At 42.7% G+C, this 25,217-nt stretch overlaps 1 protein-coding gene across 1 annotated transcript in view; it reads right to left on the reverse strand.

Moving 5' to 3' along the window:
- The window catches only part of DACH2 (dachshund family transcription factor 2), a 371,548-nt gene that overhangs the window by 100,808 nt on the left and 245,523 nt on the right, over positions 1-25,217 (reverse strand). The window contains exon 4 of the mRNA XM_058154632.1: positions 25,008-25,133. Within this exon, the coding sequence (XP_058010615.1) occupies positions 25,008-25,133 (126 nt within the window). The remainder of the gene's footprint in view (positions 1-25,007; positions 25,134-25,217) is intronic.

The raw sequence follows: 25,217 nt of genomic DNA on the forward strand, positions 1-25,217 counted from the left end.
GCTAGAAATAGACAAAACTGGTATGCTCAGCTTTGTACAAGTTTTATCACATGTAAAAATGCCTCCAGCCCCAATCCAGTATGCAAAACAACAACAACGTAACAAACAAATTGTTTTCTCCATTCTGTTATCGCATCACATCGGTATCAATTTGGACATTACTACCCAACCTATTTAAGGGACGCGGTGGCTCAGGGGCTAGGACGTTGAGCTTGTTGATCGAAAGGTCGGCAGCTCAGCGGTTCGAGTCCCTAGTGCTGCCGTGTAACGGGGTGAGCTCCCGTTACTTGTCCCAGCTTCTGCCAACCTAGCAGTTTCGAAAGGATGTAAAAATGCAAGTAGAAAAAATAGGGACCACCTTTGGTGGGAAGGTAACAGCATTCCGTGCGCCTTTGGCGTTGAGTCATGCCAGCCACATGATCATGGAGACATCTTCGGACAGCGCTGGCTCTTCGGCTTTGAAACGGAGATGAGCACCACCCCCTACAGTCGGCAACGACTAGCATGTATGTGCGAGGATAACCTTTACCTTTACCTTTACCCAACCTATATCACAAGATTATTGTGGGGAATGAAGAAAACAGTTTTATGAACAGTACTTTGAACTCCTGGAGTACAGATGAGATATAACCTTACTCAACCTATAAAGAAATCCATTGTTTCGTTGCAGTTATTTATTTTTATTTGTTTATTTATTTTGTCAATCATATATAAGATAACAGGTAAAAGTATAAATATAATGTGGATACATGAAAAGAGTAAGTAAAAAGAAATATTAGGACAGAGACGGTAGGCACGCGGGTGCACTTATGCACGCCCCTTACAGACCTCTTAGGAATAGAATAGAATAGAATTTTTTTTGGCCAAGTGTGATTGGACACACAAAGAATTTGTCTTGGTGCATATGCTCTCAGTGGACATAAAAGAAAAGATGCCTTCATCAAGGTAAACACTTACAACACTTAATGATATTAGAGAGCATTTCACCGAAGCAGCCTTTGGTGGTGCTATCTTGGATGGGGTGAGGTCAACAGTAAACAGTCTAAGGTTAAAGTTTTGGGGGTTTGGGGAAGAAACTACAGAGTCAGGTAGTGCATTCCAGGCATTGATCACTCTGTTACTGAAGTCATATTTTCTGCAATTGAGTTTGGAGTGGTTTACCTTGAGTTTGTATCTATTATTTGTTCGTGTATTGTTGTGGTTGAAGCTGAAGTATGATAATACCCTACTTCTTAAGCATTTGTAAGCCACTCATGAACAATGAAACATGATTACACAGGAAGCAACTCGCTCTTGCTCGATTCCTCTCCTTAGCACATGTAGCAAAAAAACAAACTTGAAAATTTTCATCTTACATTAATTACCGCAAATTCAGGATCTCAGAATGTTGCTCTCTTTGCAAGCCAAGACTTGTTAGCTCATGAACTTTATCTTCTTTGAAAAAAAGGAAGAAGACACCCGAGATTTGGGGGCTTCACCGTACACTAAGAAAGCCAACTATGTTTTACGAAGTTCTTAAATCTAGTGTGAAAAGCAAGCTAGGAGGAAACAGGCTAACTGCATGAACACTCTGCCTAATAGCAAGTTAGGACACACCAGAAACCTAATTTACTACTCAGTGTGAATTTGGTTACTATGAAGAACGTCTGATTGTAGCTAAATGTAGTTGGGCCAGCATTTATTGCATACTGTACATGTACTAGAGAGACTATTCACTCCTGCACAGAGAAGAGGTGGATTAAATAATACATATGCAGCCTTCAGCCTAATTTTATTTATTTATTGAATTTATATAACCACCCATCTCATTGAAGGCTCAATCTGTTCTTGTCTGCTGCAAGGGGAAAGAGGGGTGGGGTGGGAAGGAGGGGTATAAGGAAGAAAGGAAAGTGAAGAAAAATTCAGAATGAGAAAAGTGGGGAATGAAGGATGTCAAGAAGAAACCAAATGTCCATTTCTGACCAGCCCACTGAATCCAGGCCAGGATCTTGCTTGCACACAGATGTAGCACTCAACAGAAAGTTACTCAACCCTCACTTAGAGAACGAGAATCTAAAGAATATCGTTAACTCCAAGTGGGCTCCAAAGGTGTCCTTCCCAGAAACAAAAATGGAGGCAGAAGATGGAAAGCAATCAATGTCTCTACTATGGGCGAAGGACATGCTTCACGTCAAGAGAGGTATCCTTCAACCCAATGCTCTTCTGATAAAAGGCCTCCCAACCTACAGAAGATGGAAAGAATCAATGTCTTTGATATGGGTGAAGGACATGCTTCACGTCAAGAGAGGTGTCCTTCAACCCAATGCTCCTCTGATAAAAGACCTCCCAACCTACAGAAGATGGAAAGCAATCGAAGTCTCTGATATGGGTGAAGGACATGCTTCAAGTCAAGAGAGGTGTCTTTGAACCCAATGCTCTTCTGATAAAAGGCCTCCCAACCTACAGCAACGCAGTCTTGGAAGCAGTTTTCAAACTTTACCGATTTTGGCCGGTGGCTCCGTTGATATTAAGCAAGCTGCACTTTTGATGATCATTTATAAAAATATTGACAGCTTGCCTCCTTCTACCACTAGCCCAGCAACGTGTTTCCAAAACGTTGTGCCCATCTCTCGCGAAGCATCGCCATCTGCCAGGGGTGGCATTTCCTAGCTGTTTATTCTGTCTACCTCCAAGAAGTCATCTGCCACTGTCTAATGCTGCCTGAATAAAGGGGATTAAGACTCGGATGCAACAGAGACTATTGATAATGTGGCATAATTGGGAAGAAATGAAGATAAATGAGGTTGAGGATGGAGAGGCAATTAGTCGAGGCGCCCGTACAGCTGTGCTCTCGGCCTAGCTCCCTTGGCCTTTCCAATGGCGAGGTACGCACAAATTAAACATAATGACAAACGCTCACTTCCCCGAGCTCTTCATTTTGGGAAGAAAGTTGATGTTTGTTCTTGACAACCCCCGGTAATAAAATTACTACTTTCTTAAAGAGCAATACATCACAAGCCCCTGTGCAGAGGAGGGTACATTATATCATCAACTTCTTTCTTTTTCCTTTTTCAAATAGTTTTATTAATTTATAATATGACACACAAAGAGAACACAAAAGCAAATATTAGGGGAATTAGGAAAGGAACAAGGGAAGTGGATAGTGGGGGGGGGAAAGAAAGAAAAAAGGCATTGACTTCCGACTTCTTTGGTGCAGCAAAATATAAGATCTACCCTCAACTTTTCACTTTTTCATAATAATAGAAACTAGCCATTTCTGTAACAACAGATTTATCTCATTGGTAAAACCCCAAATCAAAGTTTCATTTTTCCCCCCATCCCAAGTACAAAGCCCAAAAGTGGTTTCCAAATAGAAATAAAGGTATTTGTGTTTTTTTTCCCCCTTTAATCAAAACAGCCAATTTAGCCATCTCTGCTAACTCCATCAGTTTTTGTAGCCATTCATCCATTGTGGGGATCGAGGGGACCCTTTCATTTCTGTGCATCATTGACTTCTTTCTTAACTTCTTATCACAGTTGGCTTCCAAACTCTACAACAGAATGCTGGAAGTCACAATTTTGTCATGCATGTTTTCATATTCACCCCACTGTCGTCTCATTTCTTATCGCCTTTCCTGGTATGAACAAAGTGGACTAAGTCGTAATAGCCAAGGTTTGTGCAAACCATGATTTGCCTCCTAGCCAGCATGGGGAACCTACATGACGAGTTGATCTGCAGGCAAGTAAGTCTTTTTGGATCAAAAGGGGAATCTGACAAAAAAGAGAACATGTATTCATTAAGGTAAAGGTAAAGTTCCCCTCGCACATATGAGATAGTTGTTCCCGACTCTAGGGAGCAGTGCTCATCTCAGTTTCAAAGCCAAAGAGCCAGCACTGTCCGAAGATGTCTCCGTGTCATGTGGCTGGCATGACTCAATGCCAAAGACACATGGAACGCTGTTACCTTCCCATCAAAGGTGGTCCCTATTTTTTCTACTTGCATTTTTAACGTGCTTTCGAACTGCTAGGTTGGCAGAAGCTGGGACAAGTAACCAGAGCTCACCCCTTTATATGCGGCACTAGGGATTTGAACCGCTGAACTGCCAACCTTTCGATCGACAAGCTCAGCATCTTAGCCACTGCATCCCTTTATTCATTAAGAGGCCTGCCTTATTGTAATACTTGTCAAAGATCAGGATTATGATCTTGATTTGAGTTTCGACGAAGTAATTCTGTTCTCCCCTTATTTCAGCTTTAAGACAGGTCTGGATTTGCTGAAAGATATTTGAAACCTTATTTATTTAATCAAGCAGAAGGATTGGTTGAAGCGCTTTGAGCTGTGGTTAAAAATGGCAGTTGGCAGAATCAGATGGCAAAGTTGTTTTGTTAAATGTAACAGCAAAGTTAGATAGTAAAAGTATTGGATTTTTTGGCTTAAGTTCTCTAATGCTTTATTTTTACTATCGCTGTTAAATACATCGCGGTGCTTGCTGACTTTATTGTTTTTCTGTTCGTTTTACTTCTTAGCTTGGATGGGGACCTCAGCCCCACCCCCCTCTCTGTCTATGCTTTCTAAACAAAACCTTTGTTTTTATTTTCTTTGTCTGGTCAATAATTCTTTTTTTTCCCCCTCATGAAGTAGCCTATCGCAAATATTAGGTTTGATCAAAATAGCGATTACTTTCGATCGGTGGTGAAATCCAATTTTTTTTTTACTACCGGTTCTATGGGGCGTGATTTGGTGGGCGTGGTGTGGCTCGGTGGGTGTGGCTTGTTAGGCATGGCAGGAGAAGGATATTGCAAAATCTCCATTCCCACCCCTCTCTGGGGCCAGCCAGAGGTGGTATTTGCCAATTCTCTGAACCAGGGGTCTCCAACCATGGCAACTTTAAGACTTGTGGACTTCAACTCCCAGAATTTTGGGAGTTGAAGTCCACAAGTCTTAAAGTTGCCAAGGTTGGAGACCCCTGCTCTGAACTACTCCAAATTTCCGCTACCGATTCTCCGAACTGCTCAAAATTTCCGCTACCGGTTCTCCAGAACCTGTCAGAACCTGCTGGATTTCACCCCTGCTTTGGATGCATGTTCGTCATGTTTCGCCCAGATAGTCCTCAATTTACAACCGTTACGACGGCACTATAAAATGTGACTTGCAACCGGTCTTGTCATTTAAAACCGTTGCAGCATTCCCAATGGTCATGCGACCAAAAATTGGGCGCTTGGCAACATGCATGTATGTTGTGTCTTGTCCGCTCTCACCGCAGCCAGGGTCTGCTTATCTGCTCCCGAACACGGAGGAATGTATGCCTCCCGGCCCCAGTCCTGGCTCCATGCCCAGACAAGCTGCAGAGGAGGGGGCACCTCCCGGTCCCAGCCCTGGCTCCATGCCCAAGCAGGCTGCAGAGGAGGGAGCATCCTGCCCCAGCCCTGGCTCCATCCCAGGCAAACGGAGCAGCTAGACCCTCCCTCCTCCACAGCATGTGAGCCTGAGGAAAGTTTACTTCCAACAGCTGATTGGAGTGACCCTCACATCAGAAGATTGGATAGGCGGAGGCAACAGAAGGAAGGGAGGGGCAGGCCTTAATGAGTGCTGAGTCATGGAGCCACACCCCATGGCCTATATAAAGGATCTGCTTTCTGGCAGTCTCTGAGTCAGGCAAAAGTCGAACTTATCTTGCTGAAGTCACTTACTGGTCTCCTGCCTGCTCTGAGGACTTTGCTAGGACTTTGGGCAGAGCTGCAGAGGCAAGCCTGATTCGGATTTCCCTGACCCGGCCTTCAGCGGAAGAGTGGGACACGACAATGCATTTATGATGGTTGCAGCATCTTGCGGGCCATATAATAGCTTTCTGTAACCTTCCCAGGCTGGCTTCTGACAAGCAAAGTCTAATAGGGGGAAGCATGATTCACTTAACAAAAAAAGATGACTCATTTAACAACTGCCTTGCTTAACAAAGGAAATTCTGGTCCCAATTGCAACCCGTATCAGAATTAATCGATCCTTGGATATCAGCTCCTGGATATCAGGTTCTTGAGAACAGCGCATGGTTGTAGTATGTTCAGAGGCATCAAGAATCTTGATTAATGTGCAGTATTGTAGGCTGACTCTGCCCACTGTCAGCAGTTTGATCCTGACCGGCTCAAGGTTGACTCAGCCTTCCATCCTTCTGAGGTGGGTAAAATGAGGACTCAGATTGTTGGGGGCAATAGGCTGATTCTGTAAATCACTTAGACAGGGCTGTAAAGCACTACAAAGTGGTATATAAGTCTAAGTGCTGTTGCTATCAGGAGCCCTGGTGGCTCAGTGGCTAGATTGCAGAATTGCACTCAGCCTTCCATCCTTTATAAGGTAGGTAAAATGAGGACCCAGACTGTTGGGGGGCAATAAGTTGACTTTGTATATAATATACAAAAGGATGACGACTATTGCTTAACATAGTGTAAGCTGCCCTGAGTCTTCGGAGAAGGGTGGGATATAAATGCAAATTTTTTTAAAAAATTGCCAGCAGCTCGATCCTGACCAGCTCAAGGTTGACTCAGCCTTCCATCCTTCCGAGGTCAGTAAAATGAGGACCTAGATTTAATGTACAGGACTGATTGAAGATATGTAATTAAAAAATAGAAATAATTTGAAATGAAATCGGGGCTGCTCAGCTGCCATTTTAGAAGGGAATGGAAAGGGAGAGAGGAGTAGAGAGAGTGAAGGAAGAAAGTAGGTAAGAAAGAGATAGGTAGAAGAGGGGGAAAGGAGGGGAAGAAGAAAGGGGAAAGAGAGAGGGTTAGAAAGAGTGGATGAAGAGAAGAGTGGGGAAGGAGGAGAGGAAGTAGAAAAGTGAAGGAGAGGAAGGAAAGAAAGTAGAAGAAGGTAGAGAAGGGAGGAGGAAAGGTTGTGCTAAGGAAGGAAATGGTAGCTGGGCAGACCCGAATAACTAACAAATGAAAGTTAATGATTAATGTTGAATAAGAGACTGTACATTGAATAGGTTGTTGGAAAATGGAAATAAAACTTTCTTTATAATAAAATGAGGACCTAGATGTTTTTTTTTGGGGGGGGGAATATGCTGATTCTGTAAACTGCTTAGAGAGGGCTGTAAAAGCACTATGGAGCAATATATAAGTGCTATTGCTATTATTATATCCAGGAAATCTAATGCAGGATTTTTGTCCTGACATAAATTTGGTGGGTAGTAAAATCTGAGCTTTGGTGAGTCATTGCGTTCTTATTCCTGCACATTTCCCAGTGTCCCATCACCACATTTCAAAAATGTCTACTTCTGGGGTGTGATTACACTAACGAGTATCACGAGGGTTAATATGACCTTCATTTCATTTATTCTTAGCTATGAATTCACAGCAACCTCTGAATCATCAGATTTCCACACACCCCTCCCCCTTTCGTTTAGTCTTTTCTAAATCATATTTTGTGAACTCAACAAAACAAACCAGGATGACGGGGAACTTGCTTTAACATTCAATAACAATAACAACAACAGAGTTGGAAGGGACCTTGGAGGCCTTCTAGTCCAACCCCCTGCCCAGGCAGGAAACCCTACACCACTTCAGACAAATGGTTATCCAACATCTTCTTAAAAACTTCCAGTGTTGGAGCATTCACAGCTTCTGGAGGCAAGTTGTTCCACTTATTAATTGTTCCAACTGTCAGGAAATTTCTCCTTAGTTCTAAGTTGCTTCTTTCCTTGATCAGTTTCCACCCATTGCTTCTTGTTCTACCCTCAGGTGCTTTGGAGAACAGCCAAACCCCCTCTTCTTTGTGGCAACCCCTGAGATATTGGAACACTACTATCAGGTCTTCTCTAGTCCTTCTTTTCATTAAACTAGGCATACCCAGTTCCTGCAACCGTTTTTCATATGTTTTAGCCTCCAGTCCCCTAATCATCTTTGTTGCTTTTCTCTGCACTCTTTTTAGAGTCTCAACATCTTTGTTTACATCTTGGCGACCAAAACTGAATGCAGTATTCCAAGTGTGGCCTTAGCAAGGCATTATAAAGTGGTATTAACACTTCACGTGATCTTGATTCTATCCCTCTGTTTATGCAACCCAGAACTGTGTTGGCTTTTTTAGCAGCAGCTGCACACTGCTGGCTCATATCTAAATGGTTATCCACTAGGACTTCAAGATCCCTCTCACAGGTACTACTATTGAGCAAGATACCACATATATAGTACCTGTGCATTTTGGTTTTTTTGCCTAAATGTACAACCTTACTTTTTTCACTGTTGAATTTCATTTTGTTAGATAACGCCCAATGTTCAAGTCTGTCAAGATCTTTCTGTAATTTGAGCCTATCTTCTGGAGTGTTGGCTATTCCTGCCAGCTTGGTGTCATCTGCAAATTTGATGAGTTCCTCATCTATCCCCTCGTCCAAGTCATTGATGAAGATGTTGAAGAGTACTGGGCCTAAAACAGAGCCTTGGGGTACTTCACTGCATACTTCCCTCCATGTGGATGTAGTTCCGCTGAGGACTACACGTTGAGTGCGGTTGGTCAGCCAGTTACGAATCCATCTGGTGGTGGTGCTGTCTAACCCACATTTTTCTACTTTATCTAGTAGTAGGTTATGATCTACTTTATCAAATGCTTTACTGAAGTTGTTTAACTCTCGTTTAACTCTCTTCTGAAAAACATATTAAGAATGGGTCTTAGGAGGTTTTCCTTAGCATTTTATGCTGGGTTTTTGTCAAAGTACACTGGCTCTCGGCTTATTTCCAGGGCCAGCTCAAAATGTTTTCTATTAAACGTCTTAACATTTAAGCTTTTTCACAGTCTGGGGTCTGAGAACCTGCAGGATTCATAATCTCTCCCCAAACGTGTTTGTCTGTCATCTTGTAGATCTTCCATCATTCAATTCCAGTCGGTTGAGAAGACTTCTTGATGGCAACACACAGGCTTTGGAATGCTCTCTTCCTCACTAGTTAGAATAGAATAGAATAACCGAGTTGGAAGGGACCTTGGAGGTCTTCTAGTCCAACCCCCTGCTTAGGCAGGAAACCCTACACCACTTCAGACAAATGGCTATCCAACATCTTCTTAAAAACTTCCAGTGTTGGAGCAATCACAATTTCTGCAGGCAAGTTGTTCCACTGATTAATTGTTCTCACTCTCAGGAAATTTCTCCTTAGTTCTAGGTTGCTTCTCTCCTTGATGAGTTTCCACCCGTTGCTTCTTGTCCTGCCCTCAGGTGCTTTGGAGAATAGTTTGACTCCCTCTTCTTTGTGGCAGCCCCTAAGATATTGGAACACTGCTATCATGTCTCCCCTAGTCCTTCTTTTCATTAAACAAGACATACCCAGTTCCTGCAGCCGTACTTCGTATGTTTTAGCCTCCAGTCTTTGTTGCTCTTCTCTGCACTCTTTCTAGAGTCTCCACATCTTTTTTCCATCGTGGCGACCAAAACTGGAATATGGCATCCAGTTTTGGTTGTCACGATGTAGAGTGCAGAGAAGAGTAATAAAGACTGGAGGCTAAAACATATGAAGAACAGTTGCTGGAACTAGGTATGTCTGGTTTGATGAAAAGGACCAGGGGTGACAGGATAGCAGTGTTTCAATATCTCAGGGGTTGCCACAAAATAGAAGGGGGTTAACCTATTCTCCAAAACCCCTGAGGGCAGGACAAGAAGCAATGGGTGGAAACTAATCAAGGAGAGAAGCAACTTAGAATGAAGGAGAAATTTCCTGACAGTTAGAACAATTAACCAGTGGAACAACTTGCCTCCAGAAGTTGTGAATGCTCCAACACTGGAAGTTTTTAAGAAGAGATTGAACAATCATTTATCTGAAATGGTAGAGGGTTTCCTGCCAGAGCTGGGGGTTGAACTAGAAGACCTCCAAGGTCCCTTCCAACTCTGTATTCTATTCTAATAACAGGTTAGGAGTACGCTATGCATCAAAACATAAACTTAAGTGTGCAGGAACTGGATTAGAAAATAAATTCATGGAAAACAGAGCTATGAACCTCTGAAGGAGATTGGATAGTATATATTCCCCTATTTGTAATTCCAATGCACAGATATAATTCTGTAACTGATGCCTTAAAATAATGAACTTGGCTTTTCAAGGGGCCTTTAGAGTTCCAGGTTATTGTGTTGAGAACAACTGAAAGTGGAAAGGTTATTCTCACTTGCACCATCCGTGTCAAGGTTAATGAGCTAAAACTAGTTAAATTGATATTAGCAAATTAATGACTTTTTTATAGTACCACTGCATGGATTTTAACAGAAAGCTTAATGTGGAATAGTTAGTCTTAATTGAATTAGAAAAGTATCACACATATACAATTAAGCTTACAAAAGCTGGTGGTATTTTAAGGTAATTGCATCCAATTGCATCAAACTGGACTATTCTGGAACACAATGGATGCTCTGTCATTGTCATCCAGGTGCCTTGATCTACTCAGGAGGCAGGAAGTCCAACAGGTGTGTAACCAGGAAGTATCTGTAGCTTATGTCAAAACAGAATTTGACAAACTTTTGAAAGATGGGATGGGATGGGATGGGAGGAAAATGAGAGGAAGGAAGGAAATAAGCAAATGATAAGGAAGGGAAGGGAAGGGAAAAAACTGAGAGGAAGGAAGGAAATTAGGAAATGATAGGGTAGAGTAGAGTAGTGTAGGGAAGGGAAGGGAAGGGAGAAAAGTGAGAGGAAGGAAGGGAATTAGGAAATGGTAGGGTAGGGAAGGGAAGGGAAGGGAAGGGAAGGGAGAAAAGTGAGAGGAAGGAAGGAAATTAGCAAATGGAAGGGAAGGGAAGGGAGAAGTGAGAGGAAGGAAGGGAATTAGAAAATGATAGGAAAAAGAAGGGAAGGGAAGGGAGAAGTGAGAGGAAGGAAGGGAATTAGAAAATGATAGGAAAGAGAAGGGAAGGGAAGGGAGAAGTGAGAGGAAGGAAGGGAATTAGAAAATGATAGGGTAGGGTAGGGTAGGGTAGGGAAGGGAAGGGAAGGGAAGGGAGAAGTGAGAGGAAGAAGGAAGGAATTAGAAAATGATAGGAAAGAGAAGGAAGGAAGGAGAAGTGAGAGGAAGGAAGGAATTAGAAAATGATAGGGTAGGGTAGGGTAGGGTAGGGTAGGGTAGGTAGGGAAGGGAAGGGAAGGGAGAAAAGTGAGAGGAAGAAAGGGAATTAGAAAATGATAGGAAAGAGAAGGGAAGGGAAGGGAGAAGTGAGAGGAAGGAAGGGAATTAGAAAATGATAGGGTAGGGTAGGGTAGGGTAGGGTAGGGAAGGGAAGGGAAGGGAAGGGAAGGGAAGGGAAGGGAAGGGAAGGGAGAAAAGTGAGAGGAAGAAAGGAAATTAGAAAATGATAGGGAAGGGAAAAAAGACATTAATAAGAGATTGGACAGCCATTTGTCCAGAACAACACAGGGTCTTCTGCTTGAGCAGAGTGTTGGACTATAAGACCCCCATGGTCCTTTCCAATTCTGTTTATTCTGTATTATATTCTGATATAATACGAAGTGTGCTTCATACCACCAAGTCAAAACAGACACTGCCTCTTAGCTGCTTTCTCCCTGATAATGCAAAAATATTTCCTAGCTCATTGGGTTGCAGTAAAAGTTCCAAAGAAAGAGAAGTCTGAATGCTGAAACGAAAAGCTGATAAGATGTATAGTTGGGTACTAGTTCAGTGCAAATTGAAAGCATACGCTAAAAATCTTGAGTTGGTGACTCTAGCTTCCCGGTTTTGCCGGGATCCCTGGATAGATTTTGTACCCAGAGCTTTTCAAGAGCCCAGCACCAGCTGAGTCCATCTACATATACATAAAGAAGCAATCAATGAAACAATTAAATGCTCAGATTGTCAGGTAACATCTTGCCTTCCACATAAATCAGGGTTTTTTTTTGTTTTTTTTTTACATGGCTGCACATGGGTTTGATAAAATCAACTCTGATTAAAATTGGCATTTATGGGGCTCCTGCTGTTGTCAGCTGTATAGCTGGAAGAAAATGTCTTTTGACTCAGCATGGGAGGTGCAAAACCAAAGGAACGATAATGGTTCTCCTGGTCTTGCTTTTGCGTGGGATTGATCAGGACAATAAACACTTGAAAACATTTGATTCCGAGGAGCGTTTTTTCCACGTTCGCGCCAGCTTACTGCCCTCTCACCTTACCTGCTAGTTGTTTCTTTCTCTGGTTCTGAAAATATAGCTAGTCCTTGACTTGCAGCAGTTCGTTTAGTGACCGTTCAAAGTTACATTATAAAAAAAATGACTTATGACCATTTTTCACACTTACGACTCTTGAAGCATTCTCATCGTCATGCGATCAAAATTCAGATGCTTGGCAACTGGCATGTACTTACGACGGTTGCAGTGTCCCGTGTGTGTGTGTGTGTGTGTCATGTGATCCCCCTTTTGTGACCTTCCGGCATGCAAAGTCAATGGGGAAGCCAGATTCACTTAACAACCGTCTTACTAACTTAACAACTGCAGGGTTAAGAACGGTGGCAAGAAAAGTCGTAAAAAGCAGGATGAACTCACTGAACAAATGTCTCATTCAGTAACGCAAATTTGGGGCTCAACTGTGGTCCTAAGTTGAGGGCTTCCTGTAATATCAAATGGACTCTGACTGGTTCCAGTATCTCAGGGGCTGCCGTAAAGAAGAGGGAGTCAAGCTATTCTCCAAAGCACCTGAAGGCAGGACAAGAAGCAATGGGTGGAAACTAATCAAGGAGAGAAGCAACTTAGAACTAAGGAGAAATTTCCTGACAGTTAGAACAATTCATCAGTAGAACAACTTGCCTCCAGAAGTTGTAAATGCTCCATCACTGGAGGTTTTTAAGAAGATGTTGGATACCCATTTCTCTGAAGTGGTGTGGGATTTCCTGCCTGGGCAGGGGGTTGGACTAGAAGACCTCCAAGGTCCCTTCCAACTCTGTTATTCTATGATTCTATGGTTATGCATGCGCACATAACCTTTATTAAGACGGCATAGAAATCAGCCACTGCTGGAGTTTAACAAATGGATCTCTGAATCCAAAATGAATCCATGAATCCTAGTGTGATGCTGAGAAAATGGCCAGTACTATCTGTCCCAACCTGGGTACCCTGCAGATAAGATGTGTTATAATTCACGTTGTTACAGATAAAGATTTTTCTATTGGTCAATCATGCAAACTGTAGTCTAGCACATCTGGAAGTCACAAAACATGCCTAAGAAACCTGAGCTCCTTTTTAAGAGGCTAAAACAGTAGCAAAAGCAATAGGGCTTAGACTTGTATACCGCTTCACAGTGCTTTACAGCCCTTTCCAAACGGTTTCAGAAAGCTCAAACTGCCCAAGGAGCTGCTGATTCAGTTCTACAGAGGAATTATTGAGTCTGTCATCTGCACCTCCACAACTGTCTGGTTTGATTCTGCAACCCAACAAGACAGACACAAACTTCAGAGGATAATTAGAACTGCAGAAAGAACAATTGCTACCAACCTGCCTTCCATTGAGGACCTGTATACTGCACGAGTCAAAAAGAGGGCTGTGAAAGTATTTACAGACCCCTTGCATCCTGGACATAAACTGTTTCAACTCCTACCCTCAAAACGACGCTACAGAGCACTGCACACCAGAACAACTAGATACAAGGACAGTTTTTTTCCCAAATGCCATCACTCTGCTAAACAAATAATTCCCTCAACACTGTCAAACTAATAACTAAGTCTGCATTACTATTAATCTTCTCATCATTCCCATCACCCATCTCCTCCCACTTATGACTGTATGACTGTAACTTTGTGGCTTTGTATCCTTACGATTTATATTAATATTGATTGTTTCCTAATTGCCTTATTTGTACCCTACGACTATCATTAAGTGTTGTACCTTATGATTCTTGATGAAGGTATCTTTTCTTTTATGTACACTGAGAGCCTATGCACCGAAGACAAATTCCTTGTGTGTCCAATCACACTTGGCCAATGAAGAATTCTATTCTATTCTATTCTATTCTATTCTATTCTATTCTATTCTATTCTATTCTATTCTATTCTATTCTATTCTATTCCATTCCATTCCATTCCATTCCATTCCATTCCATTCCATTCCATTCTATTGACAGAGTCAGCCTCTTGTCCCCTAACAATCTGGATCCTCATTTTACCAACCTCGGAAGGATAGAAGGCTGAGTCAATCCTTGAGCCAGTCAGGACTGAACTGCTGAATTGCAGTCAGTCAGCAAAAGTAGCCTGCAATATTGCATTCTAACCACTGCACCACCACATCTCCATTATAAAGAAATCTTGTACCACAAATATATCAAAGCAGCACAGACCTTTGGCTGTCAATCCAGGAACCTTGGAGTTTACCCCATGTCAATGGACAATGAAAGCAAAATTATGCTTGTTATAGTAGCACTGATGATGTTACCTAGTTTGGGTGATGTAACGTCTGCAATAAAGCAACCAATCTCAGAGAACACCAAGGACCCCCTCATTGCAACCCTGAGCTACAAATATTCTCCTTTATTGGTATGCTTATTCCTTCTGCTTTGGCCTATAACCTTTCAATGCAACCTAGACAAAGGCTGTACTGGGGAGCACAGCAACATTTTAGATTTAAATACCTTATTCAAGAAATGTAAAGCTGACATTTCAGAGTGCTCTTACCCATCTGATGCTAAAATTACAACTCCCATCACCCCTCCATCAGGATTGCAATTGATATGCTGGTTTGAGGATTATGGGGAGGGGAGGGGAGGGGAGGAAGGAAGGAGAGAAGGAAGGAGAGGGATGGGTGGATGGATGGAAAGAAGGGAAGAAAGGAAGATAGGAAGGAAAAAGAGGAAGGATGAAAAGGAAAGAGAGAGGAAAGAGAGAGATATATGGAAGGAAGGAAGGAAGGAAGGAGAGATAGGAAGGAAGAAAAAGAAGGAAGGAGAGAAAGGAAGGAGAGGGATGGGTGGATGGATGGAAGGAAGGAGAGATAGGAAGAAAGGAAGGAAAGAGAGGAAGGATGAAAAGGAAAGAGAGAGAGGAAAAAGAGGGATATATGGAAGGAAGGAAGAAAGAAAGGAAGGAAGGAAGGAAGGAAGGAAGGAAGGAAGGAAGGAAGGAAGGAAGGAAGGGAGAGAAAGGAAGGAAGGAGAGGGATGGGTGGATGGATGGATGGAAGGAGAGATAGGAAGAAAGGAAGGAAAGAGAGGAAGGATGAAAAGGAAAGAGAGAGAGGAAAGAGAGAGATATATGGAAGGAAGGAAGGAAGGAAGGAAGGAAGGAAGGAAGGAAGGAAGGAAGGGAGAGAAAGGAAGGAAGGAGAGGGATGGGTGGATGGATGGATGGAAGGAGAGATAGGAAGAAAGGAAGGAAAGAGAGGAAGGATGAAAAGGAAAGAGAGAGAGGAAAGAGGGATATATGGAAGGAAGGAAGGGAGAGAGAGAAAGGAAGGAAGGAGAGGGATGGGTGGATGGATGGATGGAAGGAAGGGGAGATAGGAAGAAAGGAAGGAAAGAGAGGAAGGATGAAAAGGAAAGAGAGAGAGGAAAGAGTGAGATATATGGAAGGAAGGAAGGAAGGAAGGAAGAGAAAGGAAGGAAGGAGAGGGATGGGTGGATGGATGGATGGATGGAAGGGGAGATAGGAAGAAAGGAAGGAAAGAGAGGAAGGATGAAAAGGAAAGAGAGAGAGGAAAGAGAGGGATAGAAGGAAGGAAGGAAGGAAGGAAGGAAGGAAGGAAGGAAGGAAGGAAGGAAGGAAGGAAGGGAACTCTAGGGAAACAAATGCAATTTTTTTTTCAATTAATGGGTCTCATTAGATTTCCATCAGGGTATGTTCACAAATATGGCATGGATCTTAGAAAATTGCTTTATTTCAAAAAAAAAAAAAGGGGGGGGGATATTAAGACCATGCAAAGAACAGCCAGGGGATGAGTCGTAAGAGGGAGTTAGAATAAAACCTCACACTTTCCAAAAAAAAAAGCCTCCTTACCAAATTTCCTACCCTACCATATCCAGCCGTACTCCAATTTGATACAGAAAAGAAAACAAATAGGCCTGCAAGGCAAAGCCATAAATAACGTTATGGCGAATAGGACTGGATCCGCCACAATCCCGCTGCTTTATTTAAAATAAAATCAATCTCTATGTTTTCTCTGCTTTTTTTCTTCTTCTCCGGCACGCTTCCTGTCAATAGTGTGAAAAATGATATAGATTTTGGAGGGGAGCGGCCTCGGTGTAGCTTCTCTCATATTATTATTCCAGTATCATCTGTTACAAAGTAAGACCAATTCCCACATCTAATTACAAACAGGATTTCAGAGTCATTAAACAAAATACATTTCCATTAGTGCTGCTGTAAGAAGATAGGGGGGCAAAAATGAAGATTAGTCCATGCTGAATGTATTTTTCCCCCCCACTAAAAGCTTTGAAGAGGTAAGACCTCTGGCACCCGGATTTGTTGGATACTACAAATTTGTGAAAGAAAAGGAGAAAAAGGTTCATGAATGTAAACAGTTCCTGAGAACCTAAACTGGATTAAAGAAAATAAAAAAACAACAAAAGTACGCTCTGAACATTTCTTCATCAGCCCTTTTACCACGAAGAAAAGAAAAAGGAGAAAACTACGTTCCGAGCACCTCATCGCTAACCCTTTCGCCGTGCATTCATTCTTAAGGGCGATTTGGAGTGAAAAATAAAACAAAACCCTGAATGGATGCACAGCTAGAGTTTCATGACGTTAAACAACCTCAACTCTCATTAAAACTTGTATGTTTTTGTTCTAAAGAAACAATGGAGGAAGGAATAGAAAGCATTAAGAGGCAGGAGATTTCCCCCCCCCCCGCCCAATAAGACGCCTCATATACCCTGTTTCCCTGAAAATAAGACCCAACCGGAAAATAAGCCCTAGCATGATTTTTCAGGATGCTCGTAATATAAGCCCTACCCCCAAAATAAGCCCCAGTTAAGATTGTCAGCCAGGTAGATGTATTTAGTACCGTATTTTCCCCAAAATAAGACCCAACCGGAAAATAAGTCCTAGCATGATTTTTCAGGATGCTCATAATATAAGCCCTACCCCAAAAATAAGCTCTAGTTAAGATTGTCAGCAGATGGAGGCATTTAGTATTGTATTCCTCCCCCCCCCCAAAAAAATAAGACCTAACTGGAAAATAAGCCATAATGCATCTTTTGGAGCAAAAATTAATATAAGACCCGGTCTTATTTTGGGGAAAACACGGTAAGTATTGGAAGAATTCAGGATTTCCAAATGATTTGATCTGCACCTGGAGGGGTGTGACTGGGAGGCATCTCCAATTGAGTTGGTGCTTTGATTGGACCATGTAATAATAATAATAATAATAATAATAATAATAATAATAATAATAATAATAATAATAATAACAATAACAATAACAATAACAATAATAATAATAATAATATTTTAATTTGTATACCGCCCTTCTCCCAAAGGACTCAGGGCGGTGAACAGCCAGAATAAAATACAAAAGGAACAATACATACAATACTAAGAACAACCCTTAAAAAACTTATTCAAATGGCCAAATTTAAAATACAATAACACCCTATAAAATTGACCAAAATTTAAAACCCATAAAATCAAATTAAAATTTTAAAAGTCAAGCCAGTCCAGCAAGGCGGAATAAATAGGTTTTAAGTTCGCGACGAAAGGTCCTAAGCTCAGATGATGAACTTGTGGGTATTGGGCAGGGACCTGGACTTTCCTTTGGGTGGGGAAAACCTGGAAGCTTTCAGATTTGGGTTTTCCCAGATGTGCCAATATGACATCTCTAATAAAATGGAACTTGGAGGAAACTCAAGCCTTGGCGAGTTCTTTCGTTGGGGGTTTTACTTGGAACCCTGACAACCTGGGTCCAAAAAAAGGAGGGGGGAGGGTATTCTTTTGAGGCAATGACTTTGATCCTGCTCATCTCTTGAATGAGTAGGATGAAAGTAACCAACACTTATTAAAATCAATAAAAAGTGACGTAACAAAGCACACTACAAAGAAGAAGGAGCCCACGGGAAAACAGGTAGCGGCAACCGGTTAAAAAAACAAAGGTATCAGATCACGTCATGATCCAAACACTGGTAAAATCCACGGTTCTGTGCACGTGGCTTGGTGGGCATGGCAGAGGAAGGATACTGCAAAATCCTCATTCCCTCCCAATTCCTAGGGGAAGGATACTGCAAAATCCCCATTCCCACCTCACTCCTGGGGGAAGGATACGGCAAAATCCCCATTCCCACCCCACTCCTGGGGGAAGGATACTGCAAAATCCCCATTCCCACCTCACTCCTGGGGGAAGGATACTGCAAAATCCCCATTCCCACCTCACTCCTGGGGGAAGGATACTGCAAAATCTCCATTCCCACCCCACTCTGGGGCCAGCCAGAGGTAGTATTTTCTGGTTCGCCAAACTACTCAAAATTTCTGCTACCGGGTCTCCAGAACCTGTCAGAACCTGCTGGATTTCATCCCTGATCCCAAGAGAATTAATGTTTTCATAATTATGAAGATCAGAGGAAGGTCATATTTCATATTTTAGCTCAAGTTAGAACGCCCATTGTCTTCCCGGAAGATCCATAGAAAGGGGTAGAATTGCTAATGAAAAAAGAAAAAAAAACTAAAAGAATTTGATACCATAGTAAGATTTAAGATTAAGAAGCAAAAGACAACTATTTTAACTAAAAACGCAAAATGATCAATTGGAATTGATGAATAAAACAGGCTCTAAGATTGAGAAAAAGAGTAACAGAATTACAGAGCTGGAAGATACCTTGGAGGTCATCTAGCCCAACCCGCTATTCAAGCAGGAGATGCTATACTATTCTAGACAAATGGCTATCCACATCTCTTCTTGAAAACGCCCAGTGACAGAGAACTCACAACTTCTAATGCCTGTTGTCTTATTCCCTTCTATTGTACTTCCACCGTACTCGGGATCAAAGAAAAGTCTTTATCTAAGTTTAGATCCGGGTAACTTGGAATGCAAGGAGGTTGTGAAAAAATTCCCCCAAAAAGAAAAAAAAAAAGGGAGACCAATTTCCGGAGATGTGAGAAATGCTGTTCTTAAAACACACACCTAGCTTCTCACGTTTGGCGTATCTCCCAGACTACGTATTACCGAGCCTCAATACCCTGCTGACTCATCTTGAAATAAACCTTCGCTCCCCTATATTAGCGATGTGATTAAAGAAGGAAAACAAAGACAGGGTTTGTTCGTTTGTTTGTTTGTTTGTTTGTACACATGTGTTTGCATCCTTTGCTGCCAGGACAAATAAAGCAGGAAAGCGGCAGATCTTGGAAGCGATTCACAGGATTACCTATCCTCCTTCCTCTTTCTTCTTCTTCTCCTTCTCCTTCTCCCTCCTCCTCCGCTTCCTCTTCTTCTCTTCCTTCCTCCTTCTTCTCCTTTCTCCTCTTCCCCTCCACCACTCTTTCTCCTTCTCCTCCTCTTCCTCTCCTCCTCCTCTTTCTCCTCTTCCTCTTCTCCTCCTTTTCCTTCTCCCTCCTCCTTCTCCTTCCTCCTCTTCTTCTCCTCCTTCCTCCTCTTCCTCTCCTCCTCCTTCCTCTTCTCCTCCTCCTTCTCCTTCCTCCTCTTCTTCTCCTCCTCCTCCTCCTCCTTTCTCCTCTTCCTCTCCTCCTTCTTCTCCTTCCTCTCCTCCTTCTCCTCTTCCTCCTTCTTCTACTTCCTCTTCCTCTCCTCCTTCTCCTTCCTCTCCTCCTCCTCCTCGTATTTTCGGATCACTGAATGCTACTTTGCATGGCCAACTGCATCTCCAGGGTGCATTCCCATGGCTTTCATATCTTTGTTGACAGTGTCTTGCCATCTCTGTTTTGGATGCCCGTGAGGACGTCAGCCATTGACTTCTAGTTGGTACACAGCCTTGGCCCCGGTGGAATGTGCTGCTCTCTGGACATGTCCATACCAGTGGAGCCAGCCTTCTCTCACCTTCTCTATAACTGGTGCCACCACAAAATGCTGTCGGATGGTGTCATTTGTGATGTGGTCAAGAAGGGAGATGCCCGAGATCCAATGGAGCCTTTGCATTCCATGGCATGGAGAGAGCATTCGGTCCCTGTTGTGGCTGCCCAGCATTCAGTGCCACACAGTGCAACAGGGCAGATGGTTGTCTTGTAAATCTTAGATTTAAAACGAGTTGGCCTTTGTCTGTCACATAACACACCACTACTCCTACTTCCCTCTTTCTTTCTTTCTTTCTTTCTTTCTTTCTTTCTTTCTTTCTTTCTTTCTTTCTTTTTCCTTCCTTCCTTCCTTCCTTCCTTCCTTCCTTCCTTCCTTCCTTCGCTTCTTCTTCTTCTACTTCTTCTTCATCATCATCATCATCATCCGCTCATTAACTTGCAAGCCAATTGTAGCACAAACAAACTACTTTTTAGAAAGAAAAAAACCTCTTTTAACTGAAAACACTTAAAAGAGCTTGGAAGAGAATTGCTGACCAGGTAATCACCAGGTCTGCGTGGACGGGGCTGAGCATGAAAAGTTACAAGCGTTACAATCCCACACACCTCTTCAACTCCGAACCTCCTTCTGCTCCAACCCCACTTCTGTTAACTCGGCAATCCGCTGACAGATTTTCGAGGGTTTTCTAAATAATGCATAGGGTTTTTCTTTTAGCGGGTCAGTGCAGAAGTATCAATTTTGCCCCCTCGTGTCATTTGTGATGCTGATCTTCCTTGACAGCATTCCATTAAACCAATGAATTCCTCCCCCTCCTGATGCTCCTTTAAATATTCCTTGGAGTGATGTATTTGTGGGTGTGTGTTTTTTTTAAAACAAAACAACACAAAACCAGATCGTGAAGGATGTTTGCATTTACAAGGGGGGGAAATAATAATCATAAAACCCTACGTGGCAGGTACAGAGTGGGAGGTGGGGGAAATGCATACGCACACACATAAACCAACCACAGATAGAAGCAAAGCAAGAGAAAAGAGGTTTCTCCACGCAGGGCTTAAGCATTATGCTTCCTCTCACTTTGTTTTGGGAGTCAAGAATAATGTCCTAAAGGAAAGTTGCTGCAATGTTTAGGAAGCATGACTTGCTCTGTGATTCAAAGAAAGGATGGAATATTTTTTACAGGTACTGATTTGCAGGATCAAAGAAAAGGAGAAGGAGGAGGAGGAGGAGGAGGAGGAGGAGGAGGAGGAGGAGGAGGAGGAGGAGGAGGAAGAGGAGGAGGAGGAGGAAGAGGAGGAAGGAGGAGGAGGAAGAAGGAGAGGAGGAGGAGGAGGAGGAGGAGGAGGCGGAGGAAGGAGGAAGGAAGGAGGAGAAGAAGGAGAGGAGGAGGAGGAGAAGGAGGAAGGAAAGAGGAGAAGAAGAGAAGGAGGAGGAGGAGAAGAAGAGAAGGAGGAGGAGGAGGAGGAAGGAAGGAGGGAGAAGAAGGAGAGGGAGGAGGAGGAGGAGGAGGAGGAAGAGGAGGAGGAGGAGGAGAAGGAGAAGGTGAAGGCGAAGAAGAAGAAGAAGAAGAAGAAGAAGAAGAAGAAGAAGAAGAAGAAGAAGAAGAAGAAGAAGAAGAAGAAGAAGAAGAAGAAGAAGAAGAAGAAGAAGAAGAAGAAGAAGAAGAAGAACCAAGTTCACTGCAGGTTTGTCCTCAACATACGGCCACAATTGGGATCGGACATAGCCGGAAACCACACCACCAATTTTTCAGTCACTGCAGTTTGGAGAGTTTGGTAGGACTGTGTTTTGGCTACAGAAAAAAGAGTCTACCATGAGGCCCAACCGTTATGGAGGGTTCCAATGCCAGCAAAACCAAAACCAAACATAATATTCTGTAAACATGAATGATGGTACAGGTAGTCCTTGACTTACAACCAGAGTTGAACCCAGAATTTCTTTGTGGTTGCAAAGCGAGACAGTGGTTAGGTGGGTTTTGTCCCATTTTATGACCTTTCCCGCTGCAATTGTTAAGCGAACCACTGCTGTTGTTAAGCTAGTAACACAACTGTTAAGTGAAATCTGGCTTCCCCATTGACTTTGCTCGTCAGAAGGTTGCAAAAGGTGATCACGTGACCCCGGGACACTGCAACCGTCATAAATATGAGTCAGCTGAATGTTGATCACGTGACATGGGGATGCTGCAATGGTTGTAAGTGTGAAAAACTACACTAGAAGACCACCAAGGTCCCTTCCAGCTCTGTTCTGTTCTGTTCTGTTCCGTTCCGTTCCATTCCACTCCACCTATTCTACTCTACTCTATTCTACTCTACTCTACTCTACTTCAGCTACTCTACTCTACTCTACTCTACTCTACTCTACTCTACTCTACCCTACCCTACCCTACCCTACCCTACCCTACCCTACCCTACCCTACCCTACTCTACTCTACTCCACTCCACTCCACTCCACTCCACTCCACTCCACTCTAATCTAGTCTAAAAACAGTCGTGTCAATTTTTCACTGCCGTTGTAACTTCGATTGCTGACTAAACGCATCTAAACTAAACCCTCGCATCTAAACTAAACCCTCGCATCCTGGACATAAACTGTTTCAACTCCTACCCTCAAAACGACGCTATAGAGCACTGCACACCAGAACAACTAGACATAAGAACAGTTTTTTCCCGAAGGCCATCACTCTGCTAAACAAATAATTCCCTCAACACTGTCAGACTATTTACTGAATCTGCACTACTATTAATCGTTTCATAGTTCCCATCACCAATCTCTTTCCACTTATGACTGTATGACTATAACTTGTTGCTGGCAATCCTTATGATTTATATTGATATATTGATCATCAATTGTGTTGTAAATGTTGTACCTTGATGAACGTATCTTTTCTTTTATGTACACTGAGAGCATATGCACCAAGACAATTCCTTGTGTGTCCAATCACACTTGGCCAATAAAATTCTATTCTTCTATTCTAAACAAATGGTCGAGAACTATCTGTATATGTTTTCTATCTCTCTAGCGAAAAAGGCACTATGGCAAACTCAGGAAGAGGAGTAAGCATTCTCTCTCGTTTTTCAAAAGTCAACCGGCAGCTTCAAACTCTTTGCAATTCTGCACTGAAGTGTGTAGGTGTGCACATTGTGTGTGTTTGTGTGTTAGCAGTATATCTTCAAAAGAATGCAAGATACACTGTTCAAAACAAACGGGAAGGCTCATATTTCTGACTTGACAGCTACAGTTATAATCATTCAAGCACCTATTTCCTCCTGCCCCCCCCCCAAACTCTCCTAAGCCGTAACCTTTCGTGATTAATTATAAAGTTTCAGGAGCAATAGTACACAGACTAATTTCCTAAAACAATAAAAAGACAGAATTTCTCATTTGGAACTAAATGAAACACGGACGGGTTGTTATTCATGCTGGAATCAAGATGCGCGGTCATGTTGCAACCATTAGAGAAGCTATTAAATGCAACCTCGAATCAAAGAAACTGTAGGTCTGCCTCCTTAAAATAAAATGTTTGCCTCAGTGAACGTGGCTTACTGCTTTTGTGTGTGTTTGCGTGTGTGTGTATATGTGTATGTGTGTGCCGATTTCAGACGAAGTGACTTTCAAAATACGATCTTTTATGTTTCTGGTTTGCCTCACCATTTTATTCATTTTCAGCCCTGAGGTAAACTAACGGGTTGAATACCTTATGTATTATCACCTCACCTCACAAATCTTGAGTGATACGTTACGCAGCAACTCTGGTTTATTACACAGATACAGGTAGTCTTTGACTTACGACCACCGTTGAGCCCGACATTTGTTTCGTTGAGCAAGGCAGTGGTGAAGTGAGTTTTGCCCCATTTTTACGACCTTTCTTGCCACAAGTTGTTAAGTGAATCGCTGCAGTGGCTAAAAATTAGCAAGGCCGGTTCTTAAGTGAATCTCGCTTCCCCGTTGATTTGGCTTGTCAAGAGGTCACAGAAGGCGATCACGTGACCTTGGGGAACGGCAACCGTCTTAAGTATGAGTCAGTTGCCAAGCGTCTGGATTTCGATCATGTGACCATGGGGACGCTGCAATGGTTGTACATGTGGGGGGAAAAAGTCACCTGCAGGGGTGAAATCCTCTGAAGTCTGCTACCGAGTGCGCGCAGCACTAAAAAAGGAACATTTTGAAGCCTTGGGAAGAGAGAGAAAAAAAAAAACCTGCCAGTGGCGCTCGGCAGGGGATCTCCTATGCATGTAGGGGTTTTCTTGCCAATTACAGGTGATTTCTTAAAGAGGAAAAAAATAGCATACTGTATTTTTCGGAGTATAAGATGCACTGGAGTATAAGACACTCCTTAGTTTTTGGGGAGGAAAATAAGAAAAAAACTGATTGGCAGGTGGATCGGCCTCCCAGAATATCCCAATCAGCTGTTCCCAGGTGTGAATTTTAGCAACAGGTTCCTTGGTTGTGAGCTCTGTGCCTTAGGGGTTTTTTTTGGGGGGGGGTTGGTTTTTTTTTCTGCCTCTGAAACTTCTGAAACTCTGTTTCAGAAAAAAAAAAATTCTGCCTCTGAAAGCCTCCGAAACAGAGGTTCAGAAAAAAAAGCCTCTGAAGCTGTGTTTGGGGACTTCTTTTCTGAAGCTCTGTTTGGGGGCTTCTTTTCTGAACCTCTGTTTGGAGGCTTTTTTTCTGAAGATCTGTTTGGGGAATTTTTTCTGAAGCTTCGTTTCTGATGCTTTTTTCAGCCTCTGAAACCTCCATTGGAGAAGCTGGGCGGGGCTACATTCGGAGTATAAGACACACCCAGATTTTCACCCTCTTTTTTGGGGGAAAAAGGTGCATCTTATACTCCAAAAAATACGGTAATTCATGTTGCATTAAGACAATCATGGAAAGTCATCTTCCACTCTGCATTCCTGTAACTGCTTTAGGTATGATGTGCTTCCCTGTTTCCCAATTAAAATAACTGTTCTAAAGGGGGCATCTTTATCCAAAATAGCAACGAAGAGAAAATAAAACCCCTTTTTATATTTTACGCCATCCTACATAAAAGTCCAGTTGCCTTCTGGGAAAAAAGCACCTTTGGGACAACCATGACCTGGGTGTCTGAGAATCTCCACAAACGTGCAATTGTGCAAACAGTTCACAGTTGAGACTTGCTTTACCTGCATTTGAATTCAGTTCTTCGTTCTCCGACTCGGTCCCATTCTGACTTCCGCTTCCATGGAGGCTGTTCATGGCCATCAGCTTAATCTTCTGCAACTTCATTGCTTCAGCCATGGCTGTGAGGCCTGTTTGTAAAGGCGGAAAGGGAAAGAGAAAGAGAGAAAAAAGAGAGGAACAGAAAGAGGGAAAGAGAGAGACAAAGGGAATAA

This window comes from Ahaetulla prasina, chromosome 11 (assembly GCF_028640845.1).
Source record: "Ahaetulla prasina isolate Xishuangbanna chromosome 11, ASM2864084v1, whole genome shotgun sequence".
Classification (NCBI taxonomy): Eukaryota; Metazoa; Chordata; class Lepidosauria; order Squamata; family Colubridae; genus Ahaetulla; species Ahaetulla prasina.